General features: G+C 41.6%; 1 protein-coding gene across 1 annotated transcript in view; it reads right to left on the reverse strand.

Moving 5' to 3' along the window:
* Window positions 1-2303: 2303 nt before the first annotated feature.
* The window catches only part of SCGN (secretagogin, EF-hand calcium binding protein), a 37135-nt gene continuing 20205 nt past the window's right edge, over window positions 2304-19233 (reverse strand). Inside the window, exons 7-11 of the mRNA XM_030881181.2 lie at window positions 15220-15275; window positions 9686-9731; window positions 9384-9443; window positions 7582-7650; window positions 2304-2432 (exon numbers count right to left, since the gene is read on the reverse strand). Of these exons, the coding sequence (XP_030737041.2) occupies window positions 2304-2432; window positions 7582-7650; window positions 9384-9443; window positions 9686-9731; window positions 15220-15275 (360 nt within the window). The remainder of the gene's footprint in view (window positions 2433-7581; window positions 7651-9383; window positions 9444-9685; window positions 9732-15219; window positions 15276-19233) is intronic.

The raw sequence follows: 19233 nt of genomic DNA on the forward strand, positions 1-19233 counted from the left end.
TTTGGGTCCAGTTTTTATTTTTTCCTTCTTGTGAGCTTAGGTTGTCTCAACCCTGGAAACAAATGTTTGCTCTTTGAAGGGTGTGTGGGTACACAGCTCAACATTTGGACAGTGAGGAGAAGTCTGCCTTCTTGGCTTGCCCTGTACTCCTTCCTGGGCTCTCTTCAAGCTCCCATGAAGCATTAATCCACACTGAATGACCCAGACTTAGATAAATGTTCTGCTGGGGGCTGCTGTGGACCCCACAGTGAGACCAAACCTGTGGGGAAGGGCCAAGGTTTCCTGAAAGATGACCATTATTTGTATATATGTCCCACATCTTCTTTATCCATTCATCTGTCGATGGACATTTGGGTTGTTTCCATGTTTTGGCTATTGTGAATAGTGCTGCTATGAGCATAGGGATGCATGTATCTTTTTGAATTATAGTTTTTTCTGGGTATATTCCCAGGAGTGGGATTGCTGGGTCATAGGGTAATTCTATTTTCAGTTTTCTGAGGAACCTCCGTACTGTTCTCCATAGTGGCTGCACCAACTTGCATTCCCACCAACAGTGTAGGAGGGTTCCCTTTACTCCACACCCTCTCCAGCATTTGTCATTTGTAGACGTTTTAATGATGGCCATTCTGACAGGTATGAAGTGGTGACTCATTGTAGTTTCGATTTGCATCTCTCTAATATTAGATTAGTGATGTTGAGCATCTTTTTAGTGCCTACTGGCCATCTGTATGTCTTCTTTGGAGAAATGTTTATCAAGGTCTTCTACCCATTTTTCAACTGGGTTGTTTGCTTTTTTGTTGTTGAGTTGCATGAACTGTTTGTATATTTTGGAGATTAAGCCCTTGTCTGTTGCATCATTTGAAAATCGGCCATTGTTGACTCCCTGACTCCCAACCTCTGATATGTATGAGCACAGACATGCTGCTTAGCTTCTATTTGCCTCAGTTTCTTCATCTCTAAGGTGGGTGTCGTGAGAGTACCTACCTCATAGGGTTTGGTGAGGACTAAATTAGTTACGGTATGGAAAGCATCTAGAAGTACATGGCACATAGAAAGCACTTGATCAAATAGTAATTATGGTTACTAATTATCTCTATGTTGGAAGTAAGGGGCACCTAAGAGGAAGGGAACCAGGTTAGGACCTGTGTGTGCCAGTGAGGGAGATCTCTGTGAGTGGTAGAGTTTCTTGGGTTATGGTCAGCTCGAAGTGAACTATGCTACACTGTAATTTTTCTGAATTACCTACAACACTTCGTTAAACCTGAAATTCCTACACAGTCTGGTATAAGGTAGGGGTGTTCTGGAAAATAAAGTGTCAGGACAGCAGAGGAATCAATCTGTCTGCCCCTGCCCCAGGGGGACTGAGTCAGAGTTCCAGGAGTGAAGGGAGGGGGTCTGGTCCATGGGGGAGCCAGCAGCCTGCAGAGGGGCCCACAATAGTCACAGGCATAGGAGGAGGCCTCAGGGGTCCCAGATTTGCCAGAGGAAACTGTTGGAAGGGGAATGGTTGGAGGGGGTGACGGATGCTTGGGTTACCTGGGAAAGATTTTCTCCATATTTCTTCTGTATTCCTGCCTGCTTGGTCACGTGAGTTCACAAAGCACCTAAGAGCAAAACCCAGCCCAGGATGAATGTTCTGGTCTTCTCCACGCAGTGAGATGAAAATGACAATTGGCAACTCCTACTTTGAGTGCAACTCATCCGGGCACCTGAGAACTACAGGGTTGGTGATGTGGACTCCATCCAGGATCTTGCCCTTCTCTCTCCTTCTCTTTCCCCCACCCCAGTTAGAGAAGTAGTTCATCCATCCAGCCATCAGGTAGAACCCTCCAAAGGTCACAGCACAAAAGCAGTTCGCAGTGCATCTTTGTTTCCAGCTGCAGCTTTATTTCCACTTCAAAATCTATTTGTAAAAGTCACGGGACTGCCACAAATGCCACATACCATTCAGCAGAAAGCCAAAAAGAAGAGCACAGGTAGATGGACTCAGCTGCCCCACCTCCCCAGTGACTGGGGGAGGACAAGCCAAGCAGATCCTGGAGGTCAGCTGAGTCTTTAGCAGAACAGGAAAGCCCAGGGTCAAGGGGAAAATAACACAGACCCTGCGTGGGGGGCTTCCAGTAAAGGCAGGAAAACACCAGGACATTAAAAAGAAGGCCCTCAGGTCCCTCCCCTTGCCCAAGAACACCACACCATTTGTTAGAAAGTTTGCCTACTGTGTCCCCAGTAGCAAAGCACAGATACAGTTTTACCAGCAGGAGCTCAGAAACACGCTAAGAGCCAAAGGCAAAGCGGTCTGGGGATTAGGGGTTGATTTTCAGCCCAAGACACAAAGCCAGCTCAGACTTCTGAATTTTTCCATCCTTATTCACATCGCAGTGACGCAAAAGAATCTCCCGGAACTTATCAAGGTCCACCCCGCTGATGCTGGGCTGAGGACAATAAAAATAACATGTCAGTAGGCAAGCCAATGGCAGTCCCACCCTTTCATGCCACCCCGCCTCCCCTCCGTGTTTGCTAAGCTTAGGGGACACCCTGCCTTCTGAGAGCCCCTCCCTGGAGACAGGCCACGAGGGGGTGATTCTGTCTCCTCATCCCACCAGATGTTGCCAAGGATGAGTTTTCTGCCAACAAGTTCATTTCTCAGCATGTCCCTTCAGGCAAGAGAATGTCTATTCCCACATCACTTCTCTGCAGTTCTAACAGAAAGCCTACCTTTTTCTCAACCATAATAAAGATATTTTGCCTTAGAGCAGAGGATCGTCACCAAAATTCTGTCTCCCTACGCTGCTGAGAGAAGGCACATTTATTATCTCCCCGTGGGAGGTTTCTGTGCCTCTAGTTTTTAAAAGGGTTACAATGCATGAAAATCTAACTAAAGAATTATGTTGTTGAGCTAGATAGACCCCATCACATTTATTCCAAGGGACTGTTTCAGGGGCTAAGAAGGAATTGTGAATCAGGTCAGCTAGGAAAATATTCTAAACTCAAAGGCCTGCAAAAGTGAGCAATGCCGGAGCTAAGTGATCCTCCCTCGGTTATTTTATGTAATCCTCGCGGTAACTTTGCAAAGTGAATGATTATGCCTCGTTTACAGATTAGGGCACGGAGGCTCAGACAGAGCTGAGACATCTTGCGAAGCTAGAAGGTGGCAACAGCATTTTTGATCCCAAGTCTTTTGTCTCCAGTTAAGTTCATTTCACCAGTTCTCTCTGCTCTCATGGTGAAATTGCTGGCCTAAGGAAGCTATATGAATGGTGACGAATCTAAATTTAAAAGTCAGTGTCTGGAGAGAAAGGAAAAAATCATATTTCCAAACCCCTTGATTGTGGACTAGTTATGAGTGAGTAGCAGAGGCTCACTCTGCAGGATTTGATTTCAGGAACCCTTGGAAGCAGCCCTTATCACCCAACCCCACCCCAAGGTTTCCTCACTTCCGAAGAAAGCTCTAGAAAACCTGCAGTAGGAAACAAAACCTTTCATTCTGCAACTGGACAGCCATATTAAGACAAGCTAATTTGCAGTGTCCCACAGGGTAAATGACTGACACGAAATCTACCCCTGATAGCAGGTGTTAACAGAGCGAAGGAGGGGAGAGAACAGCAGGAACGGGGAGCCATACGGCAGAGCAAGAAGAAAAAACGCCGAAGCGGGGCAGGATTCTGGGAGATATCAGGAGGTGAAAGAGCCTGGGGCCAGAAGCTAAACTTGGCGAACTTCACTCCTCTGCCAAGAATCCCTGAGTGATTGGACTAAGAGGCTAACACGTAACACAGTGTCAATAGGTTCTCTTGTCGGGGCTCTAGAAGATAGCTCCCTGGGTGTCAGTGCCAGGCAGGTATCGATGTGGCCTGAGGAGAAGGGGCCTAGAGGTCCTGAACACAGCAAGCTACACTCTGTGGCTCTGTATTACAGGCTCATTTGTTGTACGGTTACAAGTGGAGATATTTGGTTTTCAGTATCCTCAAACCACTTTTGCTAAATCCTTTCTGCAGCAAGTGACACCCTGCCCCAGGATCCTTTTAGTAAATTCTCACACTTAGAAAAGACTTGGGTGGTAGTCATGTACATACTAGCATATATCAATTTGCCAAGGCATTTATGCAATACCAAGCTATTCTAAGCTCTTTTTTTAATTTTTTCTAATTTGTTTCCTTTAAGTGAGTAGAAATATCTTAGGTTGTGTGCAGGCATGTGTTGGGGAGGCAGTTGTGGGTATGAATGTGGGTGTGTGTGTAAAGGAAGTTTCTTTGGATCTTTTGAGTTGTGGGTTTTGTGGGGGGTTTATTAATTAATTTATTTATTTTTGGCTGCATTGGGTCTTTTTTGCTGCACGCGGGCTTTTCTCTAGTTGCGGCAAGCGGGGGCTACTCCTCATTGCGGTGGGTGTGCTTCTCATTGTGGTGGCTTCTCTTGTTGCGGAGCACGGGCTCTAGGCATGTGGGCTTCAGTAGTTGTGGCACGAGGGCTCAGTAGTTGTGGCTCGCAGGCTCTAGGGCGCAGGCTCAGTGTTTGTGGTGCATGGGCTTAGTTGCTCCGCAGCATGTGAGATCTTTCCGGACCAGGACTCAAACCCATGACCCCTGCATTGGCAGGCTAATTCCCAACCACTGCACCACCAGGGAAGCCCTTGAGTTATGTTTTTAGTGCTTGACAAATCACCAGGAGTCAGGAGGACTGAATGCCACTGCTAAAAAAAAATGCTTGGATCACAGAAGACAAATCATTTGAAACCACTGAGGGCTTCCATTTTAATAGCAAGTTGCCAATATAAATGTATGCAGGTTCCTGATCTAAGGCCTCTATGAGTCCCCTCTTGCCAACCATCTTCTTGTCAACAACAGAGAAAATCAGATGGTGTACCTAGCAGGGAAAAGAATAAACTTTTGGAGGCCTGGGGGCAGGACCTCTCATCATCTCCAGGCAGACACCCTGGTCATCTCTGGCATCCCTTTTATTTGGCTTCCAACATTTTTGTTCACATTGCTACTTCTTGGTGGGTGCTTGGAATCTTCGATGTCTTGCCTTCCCACTTTCTAGTTTAGGTTGTAGATTCTTGTGTTGATTTTCTTGCTGTGCTAAGTGAGCTACAAGCTTCCAAAGACTTGTGTAGAAATTATGGTGTCTGCTCCCTTAGGGACTTGCTACCTGATCACACTGTTGGAGGACAGCCTTGGGTAGCATTTTCCAGAGGTTAAAGAAAAGGATGGGTGTTCTGGTAACCAAATAATTTTGTTAACACAAATTTAACATATGCATCATATATGACTGTACAAGAATTAAAAGGCTATAAAATAAGCTTACTTCAGGGTTATTATTGCAAACATCGGGGATCCTGACCAGGACGGTATGTTTAGAAACTGAACCAGCTCCCTGCTGACCCCATGGCATGCTCTGATAGTTGCTTTTAAAATAAATCCCAGATACTAGTTTAATTGTCCTGTGGCCCTTTCTTATAAGATGAAAATAAAGAAAGAAGTCACAGGAGACGGCTCTACTTTATGAAGCTGAGAAATGTCAGATCCTCAGTGGTCTCAATGTCAGGGTCTCAATGACCCAGTGGTCATACTTCACTACATCTTTCAAATTGTATGTGAATATATATTTAAGCAACCTGGAAGACTAGAAAGATCCAATAAAGATAGGCACCCTCCATCATCTGGCTTCAGGGGAGAACATTAGTAACTAATTACTGTGTACATACTTTTTAGCTCAACAGATCAGCCTCCTATAAACTGCTTTTGTATTCCTGACTACAGTCTGACCCAATCCTTATAAACCAGCTGTCTCAAATTGTCTGGTACTGACACGGAGAAGTGCTTTTTTTGTTGCCCCAGTAGCCCCACAGAAATAGAGGGACAAGGACAAAAGTGGTGGGGATCCTCTGATTTCCCATAGAGGTGATATAAGTCCATCAAAGAGTGAGGCGGATTTCTGCCTCCAGCTCAGGTTTTTAGATGGTCATGAATTTTTCCCTTTAATTTTCTCTAGAAAAATGTCTTCTCTGCTCCGTTGCTGGTTTAGGTTTTACTTCCATCATCTCCCATTAACCTTTGGAAGCCATTGCCAAACCCAGAGACAGTTGAAAGATAATTGAAAGGATCTGAAGCCTCTGGGCTCTACACTCAGGCAATCAGGGGCCCTGGCTCCACAGCAAAGAGGAGGCCACACAGCTCTGGAAAACAGGTTCCCCATCCCATTTATTCTATCAAAAGCAAATTAAAACTTCAGTTAGGCAAGGCCTTCTGCTGTGCACCTTTAATGTCCCATAGATAATTGCTCACTTTCTATTATAGAAGTCATTCTGGCATTAAATAGGTAATGAGTGAAATGGGATTTTAATTTAGCAAGCAGTGTGAAAGGCAATATCACACCAACGCCCAGCAACTATTCTGACTGTGCCAATGTTGGTGAAATCTCCAACAGGAGCACCACCTGAAGGGGACAAAGAAGTGGCAAGGGGCCAGTTGGGATGGGACTAATGAGAGTTAGGCATCCTGATAAGAGACATCTCACCCGTGCCTGCTTAACTGCAGTATGTAAACTTCCTGGAGATTTACACAAAAATCGGTATCTGGGCATTTTTCCACGGCAAAACTCCATAGTTGTTTTTTTTTGTTTTTTTAACATCTTTATTGGGGTATAATTGCTTTACAATGGTGTGTTAGTTTCTGCTTTATAACAAAGTGAATCAGTTATACATATACGTATGTTCCCATATCTCTTCCCTCTTGCGTCTCCCTCCCTCCCCAAAACTCCATAGTTTTAATCAGATTTTTCAAAAAGGTCTGAGACTCCAAAAACCGTTACTAATTGTTGCTACTCAAATTTATTGCCATCTGGGCCAATCAGGAAATGACGATTATGTCCTATACAAACCTCAAAAGAAATCCCTAAGGATATGAGACTATGAAATTCAGTGTCTATACAGTCTCATAGAAAAACACCCACACAGGAGTTGGAAGGTATCTGTTTAACTGGATCGTGCAGCCAGTCAGTACAATTCATCAGGATCTCAAAGGAGATTGCTCTTTTAAACATTGTTTACCCTACGTGAAACAGCTCTGTGATGTAGATATGATCTAAATATCATCAGTCCCAATCACTGCCTTGCTAGGCAAAACAGCCATCTTAGGCTAGGTGTTAGAGCAGCCCCTTGGTGTTAAAAAAAAAAGAGAGAGAGAGAGAATCCCAAGTATGGGATTTATTACATGAAATTAAAAGTTTTAGTTATTCTAATAACCAAATCCACAGGAGAAGGACTTTCTGTAATGAAAAAATAAAGCAGCAAGATATATAGTGGCACTGTGCTCCTTTGGTAAAATAGATGACATTCAAATGATGGTCACAAGAAGCTTCTATGGGGGCTTCACTTAATTGAAACTACAAATGATCTTAAGAGAGAAGAGAGATTTTGGGGGCTTCAAAGTTTGAAAGCTCTAAGTTTGTTAAATAGACTACATCCCTAGATTTTCTCCAGCATTAATCTTTGGCCCTACTGATTCCCCAAAATAAACAGTGGAGTCAAAACGGCAACCCCAGTCCATGATGGGGCTGATCTACACAGCCTCGTGAAGTTACCTGGACAAGCTCCATCATGTCTTTGACAAACCCATCCACTTCTGGGCCTTCTAGGGCTCCAGTTTTACTCTGAAAAATAAAAGATCCAATCAACCAAATATCGTTTTCTTAAGTCAGAAAGCTTAAAGAATAAATTATACAAATAGACCAAATCTTTTGTGACTGCAAACAAGTTTGGAAACGGCATGTTCCAACTTATGGTCTCTGTGCAGGATGTGAACGCGCCACATAAATCAGAAGCACGCCCTGTAAATAACTCCCTCCATTTAACCAAATGGGAAGCAGTAGTTTTGAGTTCCTTGGCTCTTACAAATAGCATTACTATGACATGTACCGACTTTATTTGCTTCCTAAATACTAGGACTCAGTTCAGACTAGTGCTAATTGAACATCCACTGATCCTTTGAAGGCTAGATTGACATTTTTAAATTTTGCTTTATGATTTAGCAATGATTTAATGAGTATCAAAACACATTTTAAATTCAAGAGAGACTAGATTGAGTGAGCATATTAGAATTACTATATGGTTCATGCATAAAATCTTTTATTTTTTCTACCCATTTTATAAGAATGCCTATAAAATACAATACATATTAACATATTTCAGTTTCTTCTCTAAAGTTCCAGTTAATGATAAGTCATCCATTCTCCTCAAATTTTTCTAATCCTGAACCTTTAACATATTATAAAAACTCATTCCCTTCGTGTATTTACCAGACACTAATACAGTACTTGCCATATGCCAGGAACTCCTCGAAAAGCTTACGAACATGAATTCATTTAATTCTCATATAACAAGCCCATGAGGTAGGTATTATCATTATCCCCATCACCCTAATTTTATAGATAAGGAAACTGAGGCACAGGGAGGTTAACAAATTTGCCCAAGGTCACACAGCTCATGAGCCGTGATTCAAACCCAGGTAATTGGTCACAGAGTCCTATATACTTAAACAGTTTGCTAGACTGCCTCTTCCAGGTGATTTTCTTTTCTGCTTAGAATATGACACACAGATATCCAGTCTGATTAGTTTCAGGATCTCTTATGACCTTTCTCAACTTTCTTTTTGTTTTCCTTGCTCCGTGCATTATCCCACCTTGTCCTGAAGAAATTCAACCTCTTTGCCATACTTCCTTCTTTAGAATTATTATTTTCTCCCCTCTAAAGAAGGACCAAATAATAGTCTTATAAGAGAAATAGATTTTGTGCCAAATATGTCTGACTTTCCCCCTATTTCTTTAGGTTGGTTGTGTTTTTTTTATTTGACTGTTTGCTTTTGTGTTTGAGCATACTATGATAGATAGAGACCAAGAAGGAGAAACTTTCTTTTAGCTTGGTTACAAGGAGCAAAAAAATAATAATAGGGCTTCCCTGGTGGCACAGTGGTTGAGAGTCTGCCTACCGATGCAGGAGACACAGGTTCGTGCCCCGGTCCTGGAAGATCCCACATGCCGCGCGCAGTGGCTGGGCCCATGAGCCATGGCCGCTGAACCTGCGTGTCCGGAGCCTGTGCTCCGCAACGGGAGAGGCCACAACAGGGAGAGGCCCGCGTACCGCAAAAATAATAATAATAATGTTATTTTATTCTCTTCTCCACCATAAGTACTACTCCTATGTCTGTTTTTACTTAGTCCTCAGAAGTTTCATAGAGAAGCTGGGTACCTTGACATAGCAACACACACATGCGATTGCTGTTCGTTATATAAGTTTAGGGTCTGTAAGTAGGATGACCCCACATAAGGGCTAAAAAAGCTTCCTACCTAAAGATGGCCAGCACAATATATTGAAAAGGCACACTTACGACATCATAGTGAGCAAAGATTTTCTCAAAGTCCCTCTTTCTTTCTTCAGTGGAACAAGCCTGTATATGGAGAAAGCATCATGTCAATCAGCAGTGTGAAACTTGTACATTTCTTCCACGGTCTTAGACAACTTTTATAAACTTTGAGTCAACAGTTCCTCATCCCTTAATTCTGACACTGAGCCTTATCAGTCTCTAGATAAATTAAAGGCAATACAATTAGATACCTTTCTTCCCTCCCTCTCAAATCTGTAGAGCAACATGAATGATACAAATGCACCTAGAGAAATGCCACCACTTACATCCATTTTAAATTGGAGAAGGAAGTTTTCCTGAAGAGCCAGAATCCTAAATGGGGGGAAAAAAATTCAAAAAACGTTATCCACATGATGATCTATCACCTCTCAATTACAAGTAGGTTTATAACTCTGGTGTGAGGAAAAGGGCAGGCAACTTCCAGGTTATTCTGCAGAATAGGGTAGGTGCTTAAAAAATAGGAATTTGTACAATATAAAAACAAATAAAGACGGGAAGGACTTTCACAAGGATTAGTAGTCACCATAAAGAGACATCTAAAAATTCCAGCAAGGTTGCAGGTACATGATCAATATGCAAAATTCAGTTGCATTTCGATATACTAGTAATGGCCAATCCAAAAAAGAAATTAGGAAAACCATTCCAGGGCTTCCCTGGTGGCGCAGTGGTTGAGAGTCCGCCTGCCGATGCAGGGGACGCGGGTTCGTGCCCCGGTCTGGGAAGATCCCACATGCAGCGGAGCGGCTGGGCCCGTGAGCCATGGCCGCTGAGCCTGCGTGTCCGGAGCCTGTGCTCCGCAACGGGAGAGGCCACAACAGTGAGGGACCCGCGTACCGAAAAAAAAAAAAAAAAGAATACCATTCCATTTACAACAGTATCAAAAAGAATCAAATACTTAGGAATAAATATGGCAAAAGAGACCTAAGACTTACAGACTGAAAACTATAAAACGATGTTGAAGAAAAAGAAGAATTAAATAATAATATTAAGGACATCCAGTGATCATGAGTTAGAAGACTTAATATTTTTAAGATGGCAGTGCTCCTCAAATTTACCTACAGATCCAACACAATTCCTATAAAAATCCCAGTTGCCTGTTTTTGCAGAAATTGGTAATCTGATAATTGCAATTGCAGTCTGATCTGCAATTAATGTGGAAATGCAAGGGATTCAGAATAGCCATATCTGTACTTTTTAAAAGGGTAAATTACATAGTATATAAATTATACTCAATAAAAAATGATGTATTTCTCTTTCCTGCATAACTACAATTATACTTAAGTGGAATATAATCAGTTTCAAAAGACTGAAAGCATTGGATTTGTGTCGACTTTATAATCATGGGTATATAGAGAGAAAGGCAGAAAAAAATATCATACAACAATTTGGAAAGTTTTACTCCTTTGGATGCCCAGGGTAGAGAGAATTAAGTTGAGCCAAATAGAGGGTAGAATACCCTGAGACCCTGCAAGGAATACTGTCCTCATCTCTCTGCTGGTACCAAGCCGTCTAAAGTATGTTGCCAGTCAGAGGACATATACTCTAGAGGTGATTGTCTAGGAGTAATCGGGCTACATTTCACTACTGGGGGCAGAGAAAGAAGATTCCCATGTGTAAATGTTTTAAGACCTTTTTGTCATTGAATTAGTTTCTTATTGCTGCTATAACAAATTACCACCAACTTAGTGGCTTAAAACAACACAAATTAATATCTTATAGTACTGGAACTCAGAAGTCTGAAATGGATTTCACTGGTGTTTCAAGGTGTTGACAGGGCTGTATTCCTTATGGAGGCTCTAGGGGGGAATCTGTTTTCCTGCCCTTTTCAGCTTCTAGAAGCTGCCTGCATTCTTTGGCTTATGGCCCCTTCTTCTACTTCAAAGCCAGCAATATAACATCTTCAAATTTCTCTGTGATTCTGATCTTCTGCCTCCTCCTTCCATGTTTAAGGGACCCTTGTCATCACACTGCACCTACCCAGGTACTCCGGAATGATCTCTTTATTTTAAGGTTTTTAATTAGCAACCTTAATTCTATCTGCAACCTTAGTTACCTTTGCCATATAACATAAAATAGTCACTGGTCCTGGGAATTAGGACAGTGCACATCTTTGTTCTACTTACCCCAATTGTCATTTTCAAATTCCATAGCAAATTGGTTTTAAAATAATGTAGTAACTGTCTTATTGCTTTGCATCTCTGCTCAATGCCACTTAACCCTTTCTTCAGTCCAGAACTATTCACTGAATCCTCCCATGTACATAACACTCCGCTGCGTGAGAAGCTATTCAGGAGATTAAGGCATAGTCCCTACCAGCTAGGCAGGACTATAGTAGAGGGTGTTTGTAAATCTGCAGGGGAGCGTTTTGTTTATCACAGGGATAGAATGGCCATGACTCGTGCTCTGCTTCACTGTCCAGTGTACAATTGCCATCCAGCCTGACCCTGAGGAACCTGGTATTATAGTTGCTCCCTCTAAGGGTTCTATCCATGTATTCTTTTTTTTTTAACATCTTTATTAGAGTATAATTGCTTTACAATGGTGTGTCAGTTTCTGCTTTATAACGAAGTGAATCAGTTATACATATACATATGTCCCCATATCTCTTCCCTCTTGCATCTCCCTCCCTCCCACCCTCCCTATCACACCCCTCTAGGTGGTCACAAAGCACCGAGCTGATCTCCCTGTGCTATGTGACTGCTTCTCACACATTTGATAGTATATATAAGTCCATGCCACTCTCTCACTTCATCCTAGCTTACCCTTCCCCCTTCCCGTGTCCTCAAGTCCATTCTCTACGTCTGCGTTTTTATTCCTGTCCTGCCCCTAGGTTCTTCAGAACCTTTTTTTTTTTTTTTAGATTCCATATATATGTGTTAGCATATGGTATTTACTTTTCTCTTTCTGACTTACTTCACTCTGTATGACGCTCTCTAGGTCCATCCACCTCACTACAAATAACTCAGTTTCATTCCTTTTTGTGGCTGAGTAATATTCCATTGTATATATGTGCCACATCTTCTTTATCCATTCATCTGTCGATGGACACGTAGGTTGCTTCCATGTCCTGGCTATTGTAAATAGAGCTGCAGTGAACATTGTGGTACATGACTCTTTTTGAATTGTGGTTTTCTCAGGGTATATGCCCCGTAGCGGGATTGCTGGATCATATGGTAGTTCTATTTTTAGTTTTTTAAGGACTCCATACTGTTCTCCATAGTGGCTGTATCAATTTACATTCCCACCAACAGTGCAAGAGGGTTCCCTTCTCTCCACACCCTCTCCAGCATTTATTGTTTGTAGATGTTTTGATGATGGCCATTCTGACCGGTGTGAGGTGATACCTCATTGTAGTTTTGATTTGCATTTCTCTAATGATTAATGATGTTGAGCATTCTTTCATGTGTTTGTTGGCAATCTATATCTTCTTTGGAGAAATGTCTATTCAGGTCTTCTACCCATTTTTGGATTGGGTTGTTTGTTTTTTTGGGATCGAGCTGCATGAGTTGCTTGTATATTTTGGATATTAATCCTTTGTCATTGCTTCATTTGCAAATATTTCTCCCATTCTGAGGGTTGTCTTTTCGTCTTGTTTATGGTTTCCTTTGCTGTGCAAAAGCTTTTAAGTTTCATTAGGTCCATTTGTTTATTTTTTATTTTATTTCCATTTCTCTAGGAGGTGGGTCAAAAAGGATCTTGCTGTGATTTATGTCATAGAGTGTTCTATGTTTTCCTCTAAGAGTTTAATGGTGTCTGGCCTTAAATTTAGGTCTTTAATCCATTTTGAGTTTATTTTTGTGTATGGTGTTAGGAAGTGTTCTAATTTCATTCTTTTATATGTAGCTGTCCAGTTTTCCCAGCACCACTTATTGAAGAGACTGTCTTCTCTCCCTTGTATCCTTGCCTCCTTTGTCATAGATTAGTTGACCATCGGTGCATGGGTTTATCTCTGGGCTTTCTATCCTGATCCATTGATCTATATTTCTGTTTTTGTGCCAGTACTATATTGTCTTGATTACTGTAGCTTTGTAGTATAGTCTGAAGTCAGGGAGTCTGATTCCTCCAGCTCCGTTTTTTTCCCTCAAGACCACTTTGGCTATTCAGGGTCTTTTGTGTCTCCATACAAATTTTAAAATTTTTTTGTTCCAGTTCCGTAAACAATGCCATTTGTAATTTGATAGGGATTGCATTGAATCTGTAGATTGCTTTGGGTAATATAGTCATTTTCACAATATTGATTCTTCCAATCCAAGAACATGGTATATTTCTCCATCTGTTTGTATCATCTTTAATTTCTTTCATTAGTGTCTTATAGTTTTCTGCATACAGGTCTTTTGTCTCCCTAGGTAAGTTTATTCCTAGGTATTTTACTCTTTTTGTTGCAGTGGTAAATGGGAATGTTTCCTTAATTTCTCTTTCAGATTTTTCATCATTAGTATATAGGAATGCAAGAGATTTCTGCGCATTAATTTTGTATCCTGCAACTTTACCAAATTCATTGATTAGGTCTAGTAGTTTTCTGGTGGCATCTTTAGGATTCTTTATGTATAGTATCCTGTCATCTGCAAACAGTGACAGCTTTACTTCTTATTTTCCAATTTGGATTCCTTTTGTTTCTTTTTCTTCTGTGATTGCTGTGGCTAAAACTTCCAAAACTATGTTGAATGACAGTGGTGAGAGTGGGCAACCTTGTCTTGTTCCTGATCTTAGTGGAAATGGTTTCATTTTTTCACCATTGAGGATGATGTTGGCTGTGGGTTTGTCATATATGGCCTTTATTATGTTGAGGAAAGTTCCCTGTATGCCTACTCTCTGGAGGGTTTTTATCATAAATGGGTGTTGAATTTTGTTGAAAGCTTTCTCTGCATCTATTGAGATGATCATATGGTTTCTCTCCTTCAATTTGTTAACATGGTTTATCACATTGATTGATTTGCATATATTGAAGAATCCTTGCATTCCTGGAATAATCCCCACTTGATCCTGGTGTATGATCCTTTTAATGTGCTGTTGGATTCTGTTTGCTAGTATTTTGTTGAGGATTTTTGCATGTATGTTCATCAGTGATATTGGTCTGTAGTTTTCTTTCTTTGTGACATCTTCGTCTGGTTTTGGTATCAGATTGATGGTGGCCTCGTAGAATGAGTTTGGGAGTGTTCCTCCCTTATCCATGTATTCTTGATCCAATGATTTCAACTCTCTATCTGCTCAGAATCTCTTTTTACCTTTTTGTGGACAATCAGAGGTTGTTTTGTGTTCGGCTAGACTTGACAGAAACATGCTGACATCATCATGTGTCACCACAATACCAGCCTCACAGAGAGCACTTTTGCAGATACTGGACCTCTTCTGCTGTCATCCTCCCCTCTTCCACTTCTAACCTGCAGACACTTGGCGCCCCACGGAGGATACACCAACACTCAGAGACCACAGGGTGCAGCTGTGAGTCTGATTCTGTTGTTATCTGTCCTGAACTAACGATTCAGTATTCTCAGAACCATTGAATGGGATTCAGGACTTTTTTTTGTTGTGGGACACTTATGTAGGACCATGAATGTCTGGCCTTTGAGGGCAGGGCTGGCCCATTTATAAAATATTTTGAAAATGTTGTGCATTGTGCTTTTCTGGGGAGAAGTGCTTTTATGATCTTCACAAAGATATCTGTTACCCCTAAAGATTCACCTATTCTTTAAGACTTCAGGTGAGACTTGATCTCTGCCTTTCAAAAAGAAGTGTATGGTGTCAGCAAACCCCTAGGAACATGTTTCTGAATCTATGACACCATTTTCACACTACTCACCTTGCCAAGTCATTAAGATCCAACCGGCCATCATTATTTTTGTCAAAGATCTTCATCTGGAATGCAGAAGGGGAAAGGAGTGTAAGAAATACTTGCAATGGGAATTTATTTTAAAAGTCATTAAAGTGCTTTTCTGTTTTGCTCTTCTGGTTATATATTTGTCTAAATTGGCTGAGGTTGACTCATATCATAGAGTACTCTCTGTAGAGTATAGAAGAAATAGTTTTCCATGAAGGCAAAAGTAGCTGAGGAGGATATGATGTAGGAGAAAGGCTGCCTTGTGTAGGCCTCAGAGGATTGTAGGAAGGAAAAGAGAGAGAGAAGCAGAGATGGCAGAGTAAAGTAGATGTGTGACCTAGCTCTGCTGGAAGGGGATCTGGAGGGAGAGGAGAACTAGCTAAGGAAGGACAACTTTGAGCGGACAGAGTTGCTGGGGCTTAGCTTTCCTGGGACCCTCTGAGCACCCAAGGGTTTGGAGGCTGAGTCAAGGACCAGTGGACCTTCTATGGGGCTAGCTGCGTATGAGGTGATGCTGGAACAGAGGGTGGGGGTGGATCACTGAGTCAGCAAGCTGGAAGGAGGATATGGCAGAGAATTAGTGGTCTGCATCCAGCAAGAGTTAGAGGATGGCTTCAACCATGAATGTCAGCCAAGTAGCAGCAACTGTGTGTTCAACAGGCGTCACCATGGAAACCAGAGCATTGTGCCTTGAGACCTCGACTCCTCCCCTTCACCATGAGGTCCAATAAGCTGCTTTTTCTCTCCTTACCCAGCTTGATGACATTTTTAGAGAAGGGTCTTGGTTGGATCCAGAGGACAGAGAAATCTAAGAGACTGAGCTTTTCCTTTGGCAGAGACTTAGCCTTATTCAAAGAGGCTGTTTGAATTTATTAGATCAGGCTAAAATTTTTTTTTTTAACATCTTTATTGGAGTATAATTGCTTTACAGTGGTGTGTTAGTTTCTGCTTTATAACAAAGTAAATCAGCTATACATATACATATATCCCCATATCTCCTCCCTCTTGCGTAGATCAAAGTTTTAAACAAGATATAAGAGGTTTGTTCTTAGAAAGCTAGATTATCTTGAGTTTTAAGCAAATAGTAGCTCAGCTTGAAAGACATGGGCCCATCTTTATTGCTGTGCAAACTTACACAGCACGTGTAAGGGGGAAAAGCCCTTTGCTCAAAATTGGCTCAAGGAAGAACTGAACACTAATGTGTAAATTATGCTTCTGCCCATCAGAAAATTGGTTATGTGGTTCACGTAAGAATCAGAATCAGAAAAAAAAATCACTTGCTTAATTTTACTACCCCTGTGTGTGTACACATGGGGGTGATTAATACACATATTCCCGTGTGTCTACTCTTCTAGTTGACTGGGACATCTTTGACTACAAGAAATACACATAACAAGGGAAGCTTGAGACATGCCTATTGCACCAGACCAGAAATCAGACCTCTTGTCACATTAGTAAAGTCATATGATCTCTTTGGGTGCAGCTTCTCCAGCTATAACTGTGCCCATGATTTTAACTCTCCTTATCAGAAGAACCCTATTTTCAAATGAAATTCTGCATGGTGCTTGAATGTGTAAAGCAAAGAAATGGAGCTGTACAAGTAGTGGGTGGAAGTGGGCTGGAGCTTTGTCCTCTAGGTTCCCTCTCAATCCTGAAGTGTTGCCTCTGAACCCAACAGTCCAATAACCACTGACCGAATTAGGGCCCAGAGTGCATCCAGCTCTGAAAATTAATGATTTCATGACTTCGTCAAAGCACTTGAAGGGGAGTAAGATTGATGCTGAGCACTTTTCCTGGTAAAGTCAGCAGAGTCCTTCAGAGCAGGTTCCAGTGTGGCTAATGGGAGGACTGAGTTCTTGGGAAGACTGGGTTCTTAGGTATCCAGGGACCTCAGTGGCACCTGTCCTTGCACTTCACCCCTGAGTAATTGATGGTCAGCATCTCCTCAAAGGATGCTGTTTGACTACTGAACGGTGGTGTTCAGAACACCCAAATTACATGCACCACAGCACTGTTTCATATGCAAGTTCACTGCAACCGCCACGAGGGTATCTTCCACCAGAAGCCATCAGTAGAGTAGTAACTGGTTGCTAATCCAGGTATATGAATTTACCAGGATTTTCTTCCTCCCAAAACTTGATTATGAAAAAGAAAAAGCCTCAGAAAATGACCGGTTTCTAAGAGGGAGGGAAGAGTAGGCTCCTAATAGTTCATGATCTCAGTAACTGAGAAAGTTGTTTGTAAACAGGTCCGTACTAACTCACGGAAGTTACTAACGACCTTTGATGAATTTTGAATGTTTGGCAATTTGGGGTGGGGGGGGGTGGGCATAATGGCTTCTTAATTTTTTAAACTCTAATAGTGACCATTTGTAGAGCAGCCAAAACTTTATGTTATTTCATTTAATTATCACCACATTCTCTGAAGGTAAGAAAGAGCTGCATGCCACACACGCAAGAAACTGGAATGAAGAAAGATTGATTTGTCTAAGAAAGTAGCAAGCTTTGAATCCAAGCATATCTGTCACCAGAGCTCTAGAGCTCTTCCCATAAACCAGGCTCTTAGCTTTATAGAGTCTGGGTAGCTTATAGTTAATGTAGTTTGCTTCATGGTTGGTTATGAAATAAAACATCTGGTGCTATAGATTATGCCAGAGATGTGGTGTTTACCTTTTCTAATTGCCCTTCTTTCCCTGGGAAAGCAAAAAAAGATTCTATTTATGTGAGGTTCCCTCTGACCTTAGTGGTCACGTGGTCATGGCACAGGTCCCTCCTGGAGGGCTGTGGTGACTCATGGTGCTGGTGGTGGGGACAAGATTCCATTCTGAAGGGCTGATTGTTGAAAAGTTATGAAGGGCCCTTAACCACTGTTCTCACTTCTGCCACTGCCTTTTCCAAGATTGAACATCCACACATTTTTGAGTACTAAGTACATGAAACGTTCTATAAAGTCTCCTGGAAATGGAACACAATGACTTACTGACAAACTCCTTAAAATTCTATAGATCTATGGTTCCTCTCAAGAGACCCCTCAGAGACTATAGATCTACCCAGCATTCTCCTTAGATTGAATAATAGGTTTACCTTAATTTTTCAATTACTTAAAGATGGCATGGTGATTGTGAAATGCAAATTCATTTAAAACCATTACTGGGTTAATATCGGATTGGCCAAAAAGTTCATTCAGGTTTTTCCATGACATCTTACAGAAAAACCTGAACGAACTTTGTGGCCAACCCAAATAGTAACTTCTTACCAGAAACAGTAGATCCAAAGTATGACTGTTGTCATGTGGTGGGAGAGTCCGTGAATTTTTTAAACAATTGATAATTTGAGATGCGGTGCAAGGTCAAAATTATGCAGATAGTTCAGCAGAGTGAAGAGTACAAAGTATAAGTCCTTCCTGTCCCTGTTGTAAAGGTGACTACCATTCACAGGACTGTGTATCCTTCCAGAAACTTTTTAAACATTTTAATATGTCCATCTTTATTTTTTTGGACAAATAGGACCCCATTCTATGTATTATTTTCCAACTTGCATTTTTTCATTAAGCAGTATTCTTAGAAATCACTCCTTATCGGTTATCTTTTTTTTTTTTTTTTACTTAAAAAGAGTTCCTCATTAAAAAGTCTGGAAGTTGTTGCCATACACAATCTCAAAAAGGATTTAGAGGGCCCCCCCCATATTACTGAATCAACAATTGTATGTTGAATAAGTACCATGTGTCTGTCAACACGTGAGGCACTGTGAGAGATTCTCAGAAATCATTAAGGTGGTACAGGCTTTTAGGAGCTTACAGTGTAATTGGAGAGGCAAAAATGAATATCTGAAGTAAGATTCAACATTATCTCCATGACCACTGAGTCAAAGAAACAGAACAATGTGTTAGAATATTGACAAACACTGAGAGAGGAGATGGGACTTCAGATAAATCTTGAAGGAGGGGCAACTTGAAAAGTATGGTTCACATCCACTGGGGTGAGGAAGATCACCAATG

The sequence above is a fragment of the Globicephala melas genome, chromosome 11 (genome assembly GCF_963455315.2).
Source record: "Globicephala melas chromosome 11, mGloMel1.2, whole genome shotgun sequence".
In the NCBI taxonomy this organism is placed as follows: Eukaryota; Metazoa; Chordata; class Mammalia; order Artiodactyla; family Delphinidae; genus Globicephala; species Globicephala melas.